Source organism: Hyla sarda, chromosome 3, assembly GCF_029499605.1.
Source record: "Hyla sarda isolate aHylSar1 chromosome 3, aHylSar1.hap1, whole genome shotgun sequence".
In the NCBI taxonomy this organism is placed as follows: domain Eukaryota; kingdom Metazoa; phylum Chordata; class Amphibia; order Anura; family Hylidae; genus Hyla; species Hyla sarda.
In genome coordinates this window covers 367,156,899-367,175,483 of record NC_079191.1, presented here as the reverse complement: position 1 = coordinate 367,175,483, position 18,585 = coordinate 367,156,899, and the positions used below count along the sequence as shown (strand labels likewise).

Genomic DNA, 18,585 nt, shown 5'->3' with positions numbered 1-18,585 from the left:
TCCTCGGATGCCTCAGAAGTTGAACTCTCTCCGCAACACATCATTCCACCTGACTGCCTGATCTCCACTTCTCCAGCCTCCATCAGGCAAACTCCTCCAGGAAAGACCTTTGTTTCTCCACGCCAACGCCTCGGAATCCTCAAATGGGGTCACTCCTCCCATCTCGCAGGTCATGTGGGCATCAAGAAATCTGTGCAACTCATCTCCCGCTTCTATTGGTGGCCGACTCTGGAGACGGATGTTGTGGACTTTGTGCGAGCCTGCACTATCTGTGCCCGGGATAAGACTCCTCGCCAGAAGCCCGCTGGTTTTCTTCATCCCCTGCCTGTCCCCGAACAGCCTTGGTCTCTGATTGGTATGGATTTTATTACTGATTTACCCCCTTCCCGTGGCAACACTGTTATTTGGGTGGTCGTTGATCGATTCTCCAAAATGGCACATTTCATCCCTCTTCCTGGTCTTCCTTCAGCGCCTCAGTTGGCTAAACAATTTTTTGTACACATTTTTCGTCTTCACGGGTTGCCTACGCAGATCGTCTCGGATAGAGGCGTCCAATTCGTGTCTAAATTCTGGAGGGCTCTCTGTAAACAACTCAAGATTAAATTAAATTTTTCTTCTGCATATCATCCCCAGTCCAATGGACAAGTAGAAAGAATTAACCAGGTCTTGGGTGATTATTTGCGACATTTTGTTTCCTCCCGCCAGGATGACTGGGCAGATCTCCTTCCATGGGCCGAATTCTCGTATAACTTCAGAGTCTCTGAATCTTCCTCCAAATCCCCATTTTTCGTGGTGTACGGCCGTCACCCTCTTCCCCCCCTCCCTACCCCCTTGCCCTCTGGTCTGCCCGCTGTGGATGAAATTTCTCGTGACCTTTCCATCATATGGAGAGAGACCCAAAATTCTCTCTTACAGGCTTCATCACGCATGAAGAAGTTCGCGGATAAGAAAAGAAGAGCTCCTCCCGTTTTTTCCCCTGGAGACAAGGTATGGCTCTCCGCTAAATATGTCCGCTTCCGTGTCCCTAGCTACAAGTTGGGACCACGCTATCTTGGTCCTTTCAAAATTTTGTGTCAAATTAATCCTGTCTCTTACAAACTTCTTCTTCCTCCTTCTCTTCGTATCCCTAATGCCTTTCACGTTTCTCTTCTTAAACCACTCATCCTCAACCGTTTTTCTCCCAAATCTGTTCCTCCCACTCCTGTTTCCGGCTCCTCGGACATCTTCTCTGTCAAAGAGATCTTAGCTTCTAAAAAGGTCAGAGGGAAAACTTTTTTTTTAGTGGACTGGGAGGGTTGTGGTCCTGAAGAGAGATCCTGGGAACCTGAGGACAACATCCTAGACAAAAGTCTGCTCCTCAGGTTCTCAGGCTCTAAGAAGAGGGGGAGACCCAAGGGGGGGGGTACTGTTACGCCGAGCGCTCCGGGTCCCCGCTCCTCCCCGGAGCGCTCGCTACACTCTCCCCGCTGCAGCGCTCCGGTCAGATCCACTGACCCGGGGCGCTGCGATTCCGCTTCCAGCCGGGATGCGATTCGCGATGCGGGTAGCGCCCGCTCGCGATGCGCACCCCGGCTCCCGTACCTGACTCGCTCTCCCTCGGTCCTGTCCCGGCGCGCGCGCGCCGGGTCTTTGCGATTTAAAGGGCCACTGCGCCGCTGATTGGCGCAGTGATTCCAATTAGTGTCTTCACCTGTGCACTTCCCTATATCACCTCACTTCCCCTGCACTTCCTTGCCGGATCTTGTTGCCATCGTGCCAGTGAAAGCGTTTCCTTGTGTGTTCCTAGCCTGTGTTCCAGACCTCCTGCCGTTGCCCCTGACTACGATCCTTGCTGCCTGCCCCGACCTTCTGCTACGTCCGACCTTGCTTCTGTCTACTCCCTTGTACCGCGCCTATCTTCAGCAGCCAGAGAGGTGAGCCGTTGCTAGTGGATACGACCTGGTCACTACCGCCGCAGCAAGACCATCCCGCTTTGCGGCGGGCTCTGGTGAAAACCAGTAGTGACTTAGAACCGATCCACTAGCACGGTCCACGCCAATCCCTCTCTGGCACAGAGGATCCACTACCTGCCAGCCGGCATCGTGACAATTATTTCACTACCCCAGCACACTCCATATGCGTGTTAGAACAAAGCAAAGTGTTCTACACCCCTATTGAGGCTCTCTGTAGGCTAGAAATAACCTTTTTTAATATAAATTTGCCGCAAATAAATTCAACCCGAAACTAATTTTTTCGGAAAATTCGTTGAATCAGCCTAATCAAATTTTTCAAAAGTTTGCTCATCTCCAATGCTAACCATTTTTTTAAATCTATATTATACCTACCTTTTAAAGGAAAACGAAGAGAGGGAGAGCTGGAGGGAGGGGGGATGAATATTCATAAGCGGCGCTGACGTCAGTGCCAGTTAACCTGCAGAAGCCCTGCCCGTGCCCGTTACAGCAAGATATACACATAGAATAAAACTCCAATTGCGGGCGAACGGCCAAGTGGATCCTGGTAAGTTAGGGCCCGTTTTAATCAGTATCTCCCGCACTATCCATCAGTACCTGTGGATAGTGCGGGAGAAAATATCTGACAGTTTTCCTATAAGCATTACACCATTGATGTCCTGTTGGTGTATTGGACCCATGTCATGTATTTGGGTATATTACATTGTACTCATGGCTGGTACAGCCAATATGACACATTACATTACATTACTATTACAATATATCCAGTATAATATGTAACTGCCATGCCCAAGTACATAAAACCTGGCAAGGTACTGTAACACCAGCTGCATGAGACTGATGTAATTTATTACATTTTATGGAAAAGAGATGAATTGCTAAATGTTCTTAATTCTATTTTTAAGAGAGTAGGTGCTCTCCCCTCCCAGAAGAATCACATAAGGAAAGGGAGTGGATCCCCAGAAGAAAACATAACTACAAGAAAAATAAAGGTAAATGTTTCTACTTTAGCATATACAATGTATACTTTCTATTATAAGTGAAGAAAAAATACTGCAGGTCCGTTAATTTCTCTGTTTAAATCCAGCAAAACAATGGACACCAGATGGAAATCTGACAGACCCCGTTCAAAGTCAATGAGACCCGCCAGGACCCATTGGTATCCGTTGTTCAATGAGCAAGTTCTGCTCCGATTTGTGAACCTGAACGGAGTCTATGATGGAGCTCCCCGAATGTGGCCTGAGGCTGATGTGCACCTAGCCTTAGTAAATGAAATGTATGGCTTTTTATTCATTTACTGCACAAAAGAGGTGTAAGCAAATCTCCTAGCCTGCATGTGGCTGAAATGAGTGTAAAAAATCTACTACCCCTTTTTTTACCATTTGACTCGTAATTTTGTAAAGGCCACATCTCTCATAATAACAGCAAAGTGCTACCCATAAAAAGTTCTGTCCCACGTAAACAATGCCAGATGATAACCCCAAATAAAAATTCTGCCTCCTCACATACCATGCCAGTATAGCACCTTTATGCAGCTATGAATGAATGCCAAAATTCTGGATTTCTGTAGGAGCTCATTGCATTTATTGATTTAAAATGCTCCTGAGGAAGTCATATATTTGGGCCCAAGGACGCTTGTTTACTGTATTAGAATATGGGTGGTCTTCTAGAAACCCTGGAGGCTAGACACATGATATTTCCCTTCATTGTGTAATATTTAGTATAAATATTTATATCATATAAAAAAAATCCTGTAATTGAAGTGAATTCCCAGTAGTCACTAATAACAATCACTTGTAGTTATGTGGATATGATTTTTCCTACAAAATCTGAAAACCTGAGAATGTATGTAAATGTACTGAAATGGGGTGTTATTAATTTGGTGATGCTTACAGCTACTGTCAGAGTTGATTGTAATCTCTGCTTGTCCTCTTTATTTTTGACTGGAGGAGTTATGTATTGAGAGCAGTGAGGCTGTACCATTTACTGTTCAGACATAATAATGGTTACATGAACTTTAGCAGGAAAGAAAAAAAACTATAAAAAATAGAGCTATGTATATTTATTAACAATGTACTAACGAGCATAGGTTAACACCAGATAACAAAGGCGCAGACTGGACAATATCAACATTATTCCAAGGTTTATATAACTTCTATCTAAGTACCTGGCATTGCCTGCTTTTCCTACCTACACCTTGTGGAAAGGGTAAACAACAATGATGCTCTTGTTCTCATATCCCAACCTCATATCTCAACCTCCCATCCCGTTCTCATATCCCAACCTCATATCCCATCTTCATATGCCAACCTCATATGCTGCCCTCATATCCTGTCCTTATATTCTAGCGGCATATCCCAACCTCACATCTATTACACACATCCTGTCCTTATATATGTCCTCCTATCTTTTCCCCATATACTGTACAATCCTCATATCCCGATCTAATATCTCGTCCCGCGCATCTGGAGATGTCGGAAGTCACATAGACTTGCATAGGATTTCAGACAAAAAAAAATAAAAAATACTACTCTCCTACCCACCACCATTAATAGACTATAATCCAAACGATTAAAGTTGTTTACAAACTATTTTATTTAGGTCAGATATTGAATCTGATCAATAGGATTATTTACACATGGATTACTTAACCCCTTAACAACGCAGGACGTAAATGTACGTCCTGGTGACATGGTACTTAACGCACCAGGACGTACATTTACGTCCTGAGCATAACCACGGGCATCGGAGCGATGCCGGCATCATGCGTGGCAGGTCCCGGCTGTTGATCGCAGCCAGGGACCCGCCGGTAATGGCGGACACCCGCGATCCCGCGGACGTCCGCCATTAACTCCTCAGATGCCGTGATCAATACCGATCATGGCATCTGCAGCATCGCGGTCACTTAACAGGATGATCGGATCGCCCGCAGCGCTGCCGCGGCGATCCGATCATCCTGCACGGCAGACAGAGGTCCCCTCACCTGCCTCCGCTGTCTTCCGGGAGTCTTCTGCTCTGATCTGCCTTCCCGCAGACCAGAGCAGAAGATCACCAATAACCCTGATCAGTGCTATGTCCTATACATAGCACTGAACAGGATTAGCAATCGAGTGATTGCTTTAAATAGTCCCCTATTGGGACTATTAAAGCGTAAAAATAAAAGTAAAAAAATAAAGTAAAAAAAATGTGAAAAACCCCCTCCCCCAATAAAAACGTAAATTGTCCCATTTTCCCTATTTTACCCCCAAAAAGTGTAAAAAGATTATTTTGTATACATATCCGAACTATTAAAATAAAATGTAAATGATCCCGTACGGTGAACGGCGTGAACGTAAAAAAAAAAAAAGTCCAAAATAGCTGCTTTTTTATAACATTTTATTCCCCAAAAAATTAATAAAAAATGTAATAAAAGTTTTGTATAAGCAAATATGGTATTAATAAAAAAGTACAGATCACGGCGCAAAAAATAAGCCCTCATACCGCCGCTTATACTGTAGTTATGCAACAGCTGGAGGGATCGCAACTACAACTCCCAGCATGCAGAGACAGCTGTTTGCTGTTTAGGCTTGCTGGGAGTTGCAGTTTTGCAACATCTGTAGAGCTATAGTTTAGAGACCACTGCATAGTGGTCTCCAAACTGTGGACCTCCAGATGTTGCAAAACTACAACTCCCAGCATGCCCAGACAGCAAACTGCTGTCTGGGCATGCTGGGAGTTGTAGTTTTGCAAGATCTGGAGGTGCACAGTATAGAGATCACTTTGCAGTGGTCTCAAACTGTAGACCTCCAGCTGTTGCAAAACTGCAACTCCCAGCAAGCCTAAACAGCTCTCTGGGCATGCTGGGAGTTGTAGTTTTGCAACATCTGGAGGGTTACAGTTTAGAGACCACTATAGTGGTCTCAGACTGTAGCCCTCCAGATGTTGCTAAGTAACTCACCGGCTTCCGTTGGATCCAGGGAGCTGCGTCGCGGTCCTCTTCTTCCGCCGATCGTCGCCCGCTGCCGCCGCTGATCGTCGCCGCTGCCGTCGCCGATGGGTAAGTGGATCTTCGGCGCCGGTCCCTGTCGGTTTCCCCGTCCTGCCCCGCCTATTGTGGGAGGGCAGGACGGGGAAACCGAAAGTAAACCCCTCCGCCCCCGATCTGCTATTGGTGGTCGCGTCTAGACCACCAATAGCAGAGATAGGAGGGGTGGCAACCCTGCCACCTCACTCCTATCGCTACAGGGGGATCGTGGGTGTCTAGGACACCCGCGATCCCCCTTCTATTCCGGGTCACCGGGTCACCATAGACCCGTATGACCCGGAATCGGCGCAAATCGCAAGTGTGAATTCACTTGCGATTTGCGCCGATCGCCGACATGGGGGGGTCTAATGACCCCCCTGGGCATTTGCGCGGGGTGCCTGCTGATAGATATCAGCAGTCACCCCGGCGCGATCCCCGCCCGGCGCGCGGCGGGGACCGAAATTCCCACGGGCGTACAGGTACGCCCTTGGTCCTTAAGTACCAGGGAGCAAAGGCGTACCTGTACGCCCTTGGTCCTTAAGGGGTTAAGGGGTTAATCTTTACAAATAAGCAACATTCTCCTCAGACTGTAGAAAAAATGTAAATGTAAATTAAAGGAGTACTGCAGTGTTAGACACTTGGCTCCTATCTGCAGGATAGGGGATAAGTGTCTGATCGCGGAGTGCCCGACCACTGGGACCTGCTCTGTGTGGCTAATGCGCGTGTCGTCAACCTCACTGAGGTCAACGACACGCCCTCTCCATGCAGCTTTATGGGGGAGGCGGGATGCACAAACGCTGCATCGCCGCCTCTCCCATAGAGGGAGCGTGTCAGCCATGGCGTAATGCTGCAGCCGACACCCCTCCTGCTCTGGCCCCGTACAGGAGATCGTGCTTGTATCCCAGCATTCAGACACCCTGTTATATGCGGATAGGGGATAAGTGTCTAACACTCAAGATCTCCTTTAAAGTTAAAGGAAATGCATCATCAGAACATGACCAATTGGTTCAATCATGTTTACATGTTAAACATATATGCAAGGGCATATGTACCATAGAGGCAGATCATGCGGCTGCTATGGGGCCCTTAAAAAGAAGGGGCCCATCCAAGTAGGTCCCATTCCTTTTTTTATTTGAGAAAAAACTTCATATAACTTCTCTCTCCGGAGTCCTGCATTGTCAGCAAATTAATAGATAGGAAAATTATTTTCAGTTTATCGGATATTGATAGTAGTCATCCAATTGTCACAAAAGGGAGAATTACTGCAGAAGGTAACACTTCTATTAAAAAGCTAGAGACAGATAAGACATGATCAAACCACTGTCAATATATGATCAGTACGGTGTCCATTTTAGGACATCGTCAGTCGTCAGCCGTACCTCTGTCCTCCGGCAGGTGTAACGGCGTCTCGCCTCCTCCCTCGGACCGATCGCCGTCAGTCGTCAGCCGCAACTCCGTCCTCTGTCAGGCGAAACGGCATCCCGCCTCCTCCCTCACACCAATCGCTGTCATCTTTCAGCCACAACTCCTGAAAGTCATCCGAAACTCCCTCATCCGAAATGCTGTCATGCCTCAGACGATACTCCCTCAGACACATAGCAGAGCCGACACTGCACAGCACTGTATAGCAGAGCCGACAATGAATAGCATGTACAGCAGAACCCATATAGCAGAGAGCCGACACTGACTCAGCTCTGCTACATGGGTGGAAGGTTTTTCGTCTGAGGGATGACAGAGTTTTGGATGAGAGACTTTAGGATGACAAAGGATGGAGGAGGGAGTTTCAGCTGATGCCTGACTGAGATTGGTCTGAGGGACGAGGCGAGACGCTGTTTCGCCTGACGAAGGACAGAGATACAGCTGACGACTGACGATGTCCTAAAATGGACACCGTAGGTGAAGACAGTTCACCTCCCTCCTTCACTTCCCTGCACTGTGTCTGCTGCATATGAGACAGACTCTAAGCTTCCATAAGAGAGAGCTGTGTGCATGCTCTGTGGCACAGAGCATACACACAATTCTCTCTCATAATAGTCAATTAGTTATTTCTTGAATACATTTTTTTTGATGTCCAGGTGCCTGATGTAAACTTGAACTCTGCAAAAAAAGTGTTTTCCCCAATAATCATGTAAAGAAAACATAGAAAGAAATATACAATCAGAATATAATAAAATGATTAGATTAAATAGGCACTGTCAGACATAAAAACTTTTGATATGTTGTAAAGCATGCAAAACCAATTTTGCAATTGCTTTCATTAGAAAATTTCAGTATTTCATGCTGAAAAAGCCAGTCAAACAACTGCCCCCCCCCCCCCCCCCCCTGCTTTCTGGAATGCATTCAGCCCTACTATGTACACTGCTTCGTCCTGGACGTTTTGGAGGTGGGGAGGGGGGCTGTACACACTGCAGACTCATGTGAAGAGAAGGGGAGGGGCAGGAAGACTGCTGCCGGGCTCTCACTGATGTCTGCTGTGTGAGAGAGGCAGAAACACATTGCATTGCAGACGAAAAAGTAAGTGTCCCTGCATGTATGTGTGTGTGGATATATGTATGTGTGTATATCAGTGTATCTAATGTGTATGTGTAAGAATATATAAAGCCAGTGTGTGTGGGTGTGTGGGTGTAATAAAGGGGGACTATAATCATATGCCTCCAGCTGTTGCAAAACTAAAACTCCCAGCATGCCTGCACAGCCAAATGATGTGTGGGCATGCTGGGAGCTGTAGTTTTTCAACAGCTGGAGGCACTCTGGTTGGGAAGCACTGGACTGAGGAGAGGGAGGGGGAGTGGTTATCACAGTGAGGGACCCGCCACCTGCTTCTGGTGGACAAAATTAAGGTATTTCAGAAATTAAGCTAATTTTGAGAAAAATGTAGGTCATAGACACATAATACATATAACAGTTTTGTTTTTTGTAGTGATCTGACGGGTACGCTTTAAGTGTATATTTCAGGATATAGTTGCTGTTAAAGGGGTTATCCAGGAAAAAAATTTTTTTTATATATCAGTTGGCTCCAGAAAGTTAAACAGATCTGTTAATTACTTCTAAAAAAAAAATCTTAATCCTTTCAGTACTTATGAGCTGCTGAAGTTGAGTTGTTCATTTCTGTCTTAGTGCTCTCTGATGACACGTGTCTCGGGAACCGCCCAGTTTAGAAGCAAACCTCTACTATTCTGTGCAGTTCCCGAGACAGACAGAGATGTCAGCAGAGAGCACTGTTGCCAGACAGAAAACAACAGCTCAACTTCAGCAGCTGATAATTATTGAAAGGATTAAGACTTTTTAATAGAAGTAATTTACAAATCTGTTTAACTTTCTGGAGCCAACTGATCTATAAAAAAAAAGTTTTTTTCCTGGATAACCCCTTTAACAACAACTATATCCTGAAATATACACTTAAAGCGTACCCGTCAGATCACTCCAAAAAACAAAACTGTTATATGTATTATAAAAAAAATAAAAAAAAGTTTTTTCCTGGAATACCCCTTTAACTGAGGGGGGGATCGGGAAATCCACATTAACCCCTTAACTACAATGGACGTAAATGTACGTCATGGTGACGTGGTACTTAACGCACCATGACGTACATTTACGCGCCGCCATGATCACGAGCACCGGAGCGGTGCTCACGTCATGCACAGAAGATCCCAGGGACCCGCCGGTAATGGCGGACATCCGCGGAAAAAGTCCAAAATTGCTGCTTTTTTGTCACATTTTATTCCAAAAAAATGTTATAAAAAAATGTATAAGAAGTAAAACCTAAGCAAAAGTGGTACTGATAAAAACTACAGATCATGGTGCAAAAAATTAGCCCTCATATATGGAAAAATGAGAACGTTATAGGTGGTAAAAATAGGGCAATTTCAAACATACTAATTTTGTTAAAATGGTTTGAGATTTTTTTTAAGCGGTACAGTTATAGAAAAGCATATAACATGGGTATCATCTTAATCGTATTGACCCACAGAATAAAGAAAACATGCCATTTTCACCGGAAAGTGTACAGCGTGAAAACAAAACCTTACAAAATGTGCTAAATTGCGGTTTTCTTTTCAATTTTCCCCCATAAATAATATTTGTTTGGTTGTGCCGTACATTTTATAGTATAATAAGTGATGTAATTACAAAGTACAATTGATGAGGCAAAAACAAGCCCCATATGGGTCTGTGGATGGAAATATAAGAGAGTTATAATTTTTAGAAGGCGAGGAGGAGAAAACAAAAATGCAAAAATAAAATTGGTCTGGTCCATAAGGCCAAAATGGGTCTGGTCCTTAAGGGGTTAATAAGCACCTGGCAGATTGCTGGCAGTACTGTAAAATATACAGAAGGAACAGGTCAGTGATTGAGAGATGTGGTAAGCTTATAAACCTCCCTACTTACGTTAGATAATCCTCTTTGTGTTTTAGATGTTGCTAATGCTTTTCGTGTTGGATATATTTTGTTATGAACCATACTACTAATAGTTTCCTTATGTTTTTGTATTCCTTAGATGTATTTTGACAACAATACTAAAATCTTTGACCTATCACAGTTCATCAGTGATAGGATTTCATCCATTAGAATCTATCATGTACATTCAGTTTTGTAGATTATGTTAATACTTAAAAGGATCCATCATCCTAAAATATGTACATTTGTCCTGCAGCTTCAGACGTCTTTCCCTCCGATTCACCTCAGTCTCATCTCCAACTCGAAACCGCTGGATAGAAAACTCAAGGATCATGCATCAAACTCAGATCTTTCTAGAGAAATGCGAGGGGAAAAAATCAATTTACCACAAGTGGAAAAAGCATTAGAGAAAACCCCCAAGCCTGCTAAGACATTCCTTGACAAGTCCAAATATTCCAAGGATTTTGGATGCACCACTAGTAATCTGGTAAACGTGCCTACATTTTGTTTCGATGGACAAAAGGAAAGTAGACTGGAAAAGCAAATGTGGCTGGAGATACCAGTTCCAAAGACCACAGACCGCTTGTCTCCTGAGATAGTCAAGCTTCCAGAATGTCAGTCATGCAAAAATGAGAAGAAAATAAGAAGTGATTTTGACAAGGTCCTTGTACAGACAAAGAGGGAGAAAGAAGCCCTGCAGCTGAAAGTAAGTGAGTTAGAGGCTGAGCTGAGAAAACAAGAAGCCAATAAGAAGTCCAAAGAAGAACATGAACGTACAGCTGTCAGTTCTGTGAGTAGGATTAACAAAGTCTGTTTGATCTTCTTATACAGTGGGGATCAAAAGTTTGGGCACCCCAGGTAAAAATTTGTATTAATGTGCATAAAGAAGCCAAGGAAAGATGGAAAAATCTCCAAAAGGCATCAAATTACAGATTAGACATTCTTATAATATGTCAACAAAAGTTAGATTTTATTTCCATCATTTAAACTTTCAAAATAACAGAAAACAAAAAAATGGCATCTTCAAAAGTTTGGGCACCCTGCAGAGTTAATATCTTGTACTGCCCCCTTTGGCAAGTATCACAGCTTGTAAACGCTTTTTGTAGCCAGCCAAGAGTCTTTCAATTCTTGTTTGAGGTATCTTTAGGCATTCTTCCTTACAAAAGTCTTCCAGTTCTTTGAGATTTCTGGGCTGTGTCACGCACTGCTCTTTTAAGGTCTATCCATAGATTTTCAATTATGTTGAGGTCAGGAAATTGTGAAGGCCATGGCAAAACCTTCAGTTTACACCTCTTGATGTAATCCCCTGTGGATTTCGAGGTGTGTTTAAGATCATTATCCATTTGTAGAAGCCATCCTCTCTTTAACTTCAGCTTTTTCACAGATGGCATCAAGTTAGCATCCAAAATTTGCTGAAATTTTATTGAATCAATTTTTCCTTCTACTACTGAGATGTTCCCTGTGCCACTGGCTGCAATACAACCCCAAAGCATGATTGATCCCCCATGCTTAACAGTTGGACAGATGTTCTTTTCATTAAATTCTGTTCCCCTTCTTCTACAAATGTACTTTTGCTCATTCCAGCCAAAAAGTTCAATTTTAACCTCATCGATCCACAGAACTTGTTTCCAAAATGCATCAGGCTTGTCTATATGTTCATTTGCAAAGTTAAAACGCTGATTTTTGTGGTGAGGATGTAGAAGAGGTTTTCTTCTGATGACTCTTCCATGAAGACCATATTTGTACAAGTATGTAGTGGAATAGTGTACCACAACTCCAGTGTCTGCCAGATCTTTCTGGAGGGATTGTGCAGTCAAACGTAGGTTTTGAATAGTTTTTCTCACAATCCTGCAAGCTGTTCTGTCTTATATTTTTCTTGGTCTTCCAGGTCTTGCTTTAACTTCCACTGTTCCTGATGACTGCCATTTCTTAATTACATTCCGAACAGAGGATATTGACATCTGAAAACGTTTAGCTATCTTCTTATAGCCTTCTCCAGCTTTGTGAGTGTCAACTATTTTCAGTTTCAGATTTTTAGACAACAGCTTACAAGAACCCATGGTGCTGATTGTTGTGGCAAGGTCAGATGAGTCTGGGCATTTAAAACCTTTGAGATTGACATCACCTGGTCTTCCCAGATGATGTCTGAGAACAATCCATGACACTGGCATGTCTCATGCTATAAATTCTGCAGGGTGCCCAAACTTTTGCAGATGCCATTTTTTTTTCCTGTTATTTTGAAAGTGTAAATGATGGAAATGAAATCAAACTTTTGTTGACAAATTATAAGAATGTCTAATATGTAATTTGATACTTTTTGGAGATTTTTCCTTGGCTTCTTTATGCACATTAATACAAATTTTTACCTGGGGTGCCCAAACTTTTGATCCCCACTGTAAGGCTAAGTTTCCACTTGTTTTTTTTTGTGGCCCCCCAAAAAAAAACGCCACAGCATTTTCATGTGTTTGGTGTTTTTTTCTTGTGTTTTTTTCTGGTGTTTTTGCCTTTGAGTGGAAATAACATTTTTGGCCCCTTTCATTTTTTTTTCAAAATTTGTTGGGTACCAAAGAAAAAAAAAGGATGGAAAAAAAGTGTATTTAACGAAATTTATATATTTTTATAACATAATTTTAATAAATTTTTAAACAGGGATCAATTTATGTGGGTGGACAGGGCACTAAAAATGTAGCCGACAATAATTAAAATGTAGTGTGTGTGTGTTTTTTTTTTTTTAAGTATTTAAGGTTTGGAATTTTAATAACAAACACCGCCAAGGAGGAATAAAAGCAACATATAAAATAACAGTCTCCGAGGGTCCCAGAAACCAGCTCTAAGACAGTAACAGGGATTCAAATTACACCAGGATGAGCACCAGGTGGATAGAATGGCATATCTGAGACCCAACCAGAGGAGGCCCAACACAGACAAGCACACATACATATACACAAGCACACTTCCCGACACCACGGACCCCACTTTAGCTATAGTTTGAAGAGGAGTAGGAAAGGAAGAACAGGAGTGATACCTGTAGAGTGTATTAGTGAGAGGTTTATAGGAACCCATAAGTGCACCAGCCAGGGCCGTCGCCGAGTTCGACAAATCCAGACCGATCCACCATGCTGCATAAACCAGTTGGGAGGCAAGAATATAGTTATATACATCAGGGGCAGCCAAGCCGCCATGCCGCTTAGGAGCCTGGAGAAGGGCCCGACCAAGTATGGGAAGTTTTCCCTTCCAGTAGAAGGCTCCCAGAGCACCACATAGTGTATTAAAAAATTTCCTAGGGGGGATTACAGGAGCTAAGTGAAAGAGATAAAGGAATTTAGGAAGGTAAATCATTTTAAATATATTGATCCTGCCAGCTAGAGAGAGAGGGAGGACCAGGCAGTCATCCGCTCCACAGTGGAGCATAAGAGCGGTTCCAAGTTCAGGGGTAGATAGGGACGAAGTTACCTCTACCCCCAAGTATCTGAAGCAAGAAACTACCTGCACCATAGCCAGAAGAGAGGGAGGGAGAGGGACCCGAGACAAAAGTGCCATTAGGGAGGATTTAGCCCAGTTGACCCACAAGCCCGAAATCACACCAAATCGGTCAAGTAAATGGGACAGGAGAGAGCCCCCAGCATCCGCCATTTACACCAAAGTATCATCTGCATAAAGGGAAACCTTCTCTACAATAGACCCCCTGGGAATACCACAGATATTCGGGTCCCTACGAATGGCTGCCGCCAAGGGTTCTATCGCCAGCGCAAACAGGAAGGGAGAGAGCGGGCACCCCTGTCTCATCCCAAGACCCAGAAGAAAGGGAGCAGAAACATCTAAGTTAGTGCAAATATGGGCCCTAGGACTAGCATAGAGCAAGTGAACCCAGGCACAGAAACGGGGTCCAAACCCAAACACACCCAGAACCTCCCAAAGATAGGGCCACAGTACCGAATCAAAGTCCTTATAAATATCCAGACTAACAACCACACCAGTAGGAAAGCCCTCCCCCACCACTGCTATGTTGAGCTGCAGGTGTTCACATTCACATCAGTAGCTCTACCTGGCTTAAACCCTGTTTGGTCAAGATGAATGGTAGCACAAATAACCCCATACAGGCAAGTAGCCAATACTCTAGCCAAAATCTTCATATCAACAATAAAAAAGGAAATAGGTCTGTAAGAGTCAGGTAACACTGGGTCCTTTCCAGGCTTAGGAAGCACAACAATGAGCACAACATTCTGTTTAAATGGGCATTGTCAGATCCCAAAACTTTTTAGATGTTGTTACTGAAAAGAAATTAAAGACCTTTTGTAATATGGTTGTTTAAAAAGTTTGAATATTTAATAAAGAAAACGGCCCCACCATTAAGGTATGTTTACACTACGGAATTCCCATGGAATTCCACGGGCGGAATTACGCGAGCGAAATTCCGTAGTGTGAACTTAACATTAGTCTGCACGAGACCCGTTCACACTGCGGAATTTCAGCGGCAGACAACTCTGCTGCTGAAATTGTTCTGCGCAAAGAAGGAACATGTTCATTCTTTGCACGGATTCCGCAAGCACTGCATAGCCGTCAATGGTGACGGCCCAGTGCCACGCCGCCCTAGCGCCGAAGTATTTTCGATGGCGGCCGCCAGACAGAATCTCCGCTCCGGGCAGAGATTCCGCAGTGTGAACGCACCCTTAGGGGTCCCCATACCTAATGGGACACTAACCAGTCATGCAGCAGCATCAGGCTTGTCCATAAGTCATGGACAAGAGATGACTCATGGACAAAGCTGCATGAGCAGACACACCAATCACCTCCCTCCACCACAAGGGAGGGACACGCCCCCTTCCCCTGAGAGGATTTTTAACACTGTGAGCTAATGAAAAGTTTTTTTTAATAACAAATATAGGTGATAAAGGCATAACATAAGATGTACATGGTCAGGATTAGGTACTGAGTAACATATATATATATATATATATATATATATATATATATATATATATTTTTTTTTATTATTATTTTTTTTTTAAATTATTATTATTTTTTTAAATATAATTTAAAAATACTTTAAAAATCTGCTCATTGGTTGGCTGACTGGATTTTGCGGTTAAATTGTTGTTATTTGTCTCTGTGAAAACTAAATTTAAGGGTCCACATGAGCAAACAGCCCGATTTATTCAGCCTTGTAAAGGCCCAACAAACAAGCACCAATTACTGAGATTTCTATGATGCTAGAGTTGGCTCATCTAAAATATAGTACTGCTTTACTGGACTTTTAAAGAAGCATACTGAGAATTTTCTGCGTATATATTGCAGCATAGGCTATTATTAGAAAATAATGTGGAGGTTTTTTTATATGCCTTTTGCTTACCTCTTTTTGCTGATGTGGCAGGTATGGGATAGGCTTCATTTAGGTTTTCAAATGCACAATGATGTGGGTTCTGTAATGCAGCCTATGTTTCCCATGAATCCTCTGACTTTGGCTGGAGCATTTGATTATTATCTCATGAGGCTGCTGGTGCTGGAGATCACCCAGGGGAACTGATTAGTGAGTTGATGTCAGTTCACACTGTGCTGTTGTGATACAGGAGGAAAAATTGATTAGATCTATAATCACAATCGATGTGTTTTATGAAGATTTGACTTATTTAGGCGTCTGACTTATTTTTTTATGTTTACACATTGAATATTTACTGCATTTTTCAGACATTTTTATTGCATTGTACCTGTTTTGCAGCAATATTCCAAAAGAGTGGTAACAAAATCATGGTAATTGAACATATTTACCATATTTTGCACAATTGCAGTACAATCCCTATTTTTGCCATAATATGGGGAAAATCACAGCAAAAACAGAAAGCACAAAAAGGTTGGGAAACTCTGCCATAGAGATAGCAGATAGAGCTGGGAAGGGCGGGGCTCGGTCTAAAAGCTAGTAGGAGAGGATATGATAGATGATGATATCATCCTGTAGGCCACTGTAAGTTAGAATCTGACACCCTGTTGTAACCATTAGCCACTGGAAGATCTGAGTCAGATTGGTGATCACATGACTAATTTAAAGTTATCAAACACAAGGATGCAGCTGTGCTGGCATATAACAAATGCACTGTAGGACTAGTGATGGTGAGTGTGCATGATATAGGCAAAAAAAAAAACTAAAAAAAACAGAGTGCTTCTTTAACAGATGAAGCCCATTTTGACCTTAACCCCTTAAGGACGCAGGACGTAAATGTACGTCCTGGTGAGGTGGTACTTAACGCACCAGGACGTACATTTACGTCCTAAGCATAACCGCGGGCATCGGAGCGATGCCCGTGTCATGCGCGGCTCATCCCGGCTGCTGATCGCAGCCAGGGACCCGCCGGCAATGGCCGACGCCCGCGATCTCGCGGGCGTCCGCCATTAACCCCTCAGGTGCCGGGATCAATACAGATCCCGGCATCTGCGGCGGTTCGCGATTTAAATGAACGATCGGATCGCCCGCAGCGCTGCTGCGGGGATCCGATCATTCATAACGCCGCACGGAGGTCCCCTCTCCTTCCTCCGTGCGGCTCCCGGCATCTCCTGCTCTGGTCTGTGATCGAGCAGACCAGAGCAGAAGATGACCGAAAACACTGATCTGTTCTATGTCCTATACATAGAACATATCAGTATTAGCAATCATGGTATTGCTATGAATAGTCCCCTATGGGGACTATTCAAGTGTAAAAAAAAATGTAAAAAAATGTAAAAGTAAAAGTAAAAAAAAAGTGAAAAATCCCCTCCCCCAATAAAAAAGTAAAACGTCCGTTTTTTCCTATTTTACCCCCAAAAAGCGTAAAAAACATTTTTTATAGACATATTTGGTATCGCCGCATGCGTAAATGTCCAAACTATTAAAATAAAATGTTAATGATCCCGTACGGTGAACGGCGTGAACGAAAAAAAATAAAAAAAAGTCCAAAATTCCTACTTTTTTAATACATTTTATTAAAAAAAAAATTATAAAAAATTTATTAAAAGTTTTTTATATGCAAATGTGGTATCAAAAAAAATTACAGATCATGGCGCAAAAAATGAGCCCCCATACCGCCACTTATACGGAAAAATAAAAAAGTTAGAGGTCATCAAAATAAAGGGATTATAAACGTACTAATTTGGTTAAAAAGTTTGTGATTTTTTTTAAGCGCAACAATAATATAAAAGTATATAATAATGGGTATCATTTAAATCGTATTGACCCTCAGAATAAAGAACACACGTCATTTTTACCATAAATTGTACGGCGTGAAAACAAAACCTTCCAAAATTAGCAAAATTGCGTTTTTCGTTTTAATTTCCCCACAAAAATAGTGTTTTTTGGTTGCGCCATACATTTTATGATATAATGAGTGATGTCATTACAAAGGACAACTGGTCGCGCAAAAAACAAGCCCTCATACTAGTCTGTGGATGAAAATATAAAAGAGTTATGATTTTTAGAAGGAGAGGAGGAAAAAATGAAAACGTAAAAATTAAATTGTCTTAATTGTCTTAAGGCCAAAATGGGCTGAGTCCTTAAGGGGTTAAGGACCAGGCCAATTTTTTGACAATTTAACTTTTGCGTTTTTGCTTTTTCCTCCTCTCCATTTAAAATCTGTAACACTTTTATTTTTTCACTTACAGACCCATATGAGGGCTTGTTTTTTGGGAGACCAATTGTACTTTGGAATGACATCATTCATTTTACCATAAGTTGTACCATGAAATTAAATTCATATTTGTGGGCAGAAATTTATAAGAAAACTGCAATTCTGTAACTTTTGGGGAGGTTTGGTTTTTACGCTGTGCACTTTATGGTAACAAATTATACATTATCTTTATTCTGTAGATCAATGCGATTAAAAAATATACCCAATTTATACAGTTTTTCAATTATTGTACTACTTAAAAAATATGCAAATTTTTTTTTTTTTTTTAAACAAAATTCATATGCAACACCCATAACTTTTTTATTTTTCTTTATACAGGGATGATTAGGGCTCATTTTTTGCGCCGTGATCTATGGTTTTCATCTCTACCATTTTTGCTTTGATGTGACTTTTTGATCGCTTTTTATAATTTTTTTTCTCATATGATGTGATTAAAAATCTGTATTTTTGGTGTTTGATTGTTTTTTAATGTTTATGTCATTTACTGTGTGGGATCATAAACATTATATTTCAATAGTTTGGACATTTACACACGCAGCGATACCAAATATGTTAACTTTTTTCTTTTTTTGTAAAATGGGAAAAT

The 18,585-nt window shown here is 42.4% G+C and overlaps 1 protein-coding gene across 9 annotated transcripts in view; it reads left to right on the top strand.

Moving 5' to 3' along the window:
- LOC130362758 (golgin subfamily A member 6-like protein 22) overlaps window positions 1-18,585 on the top strand; it is a 127,556-nt gene that overhangs the window by 68,421 nt on the left and 40,550 nt on the right. For 7 of the 9 annotated variants that reach the window (XM_056567739.1, XM_056567733.1, XM_056567735.1 and 4 more), the window contains 2 exons: window positions 2,855-2,941; window positions 10,604-11,137. In XM_056567739.1, the coding sequence (XP_056423714.1) occupies window positions 2,855-2,941; window positions 10,604-11,137 (621 nt within the window). Of the gene's footprint in view, window positions 1-2,854; window positions 2,942-3,079; window positions 3,226-10,603; window positions 11,138-18,585 lie in introns of those variants that run through there. The other 2 variants (XM_056567740.1, XM_056567742.1) reach the window with 2 other exon arrangements.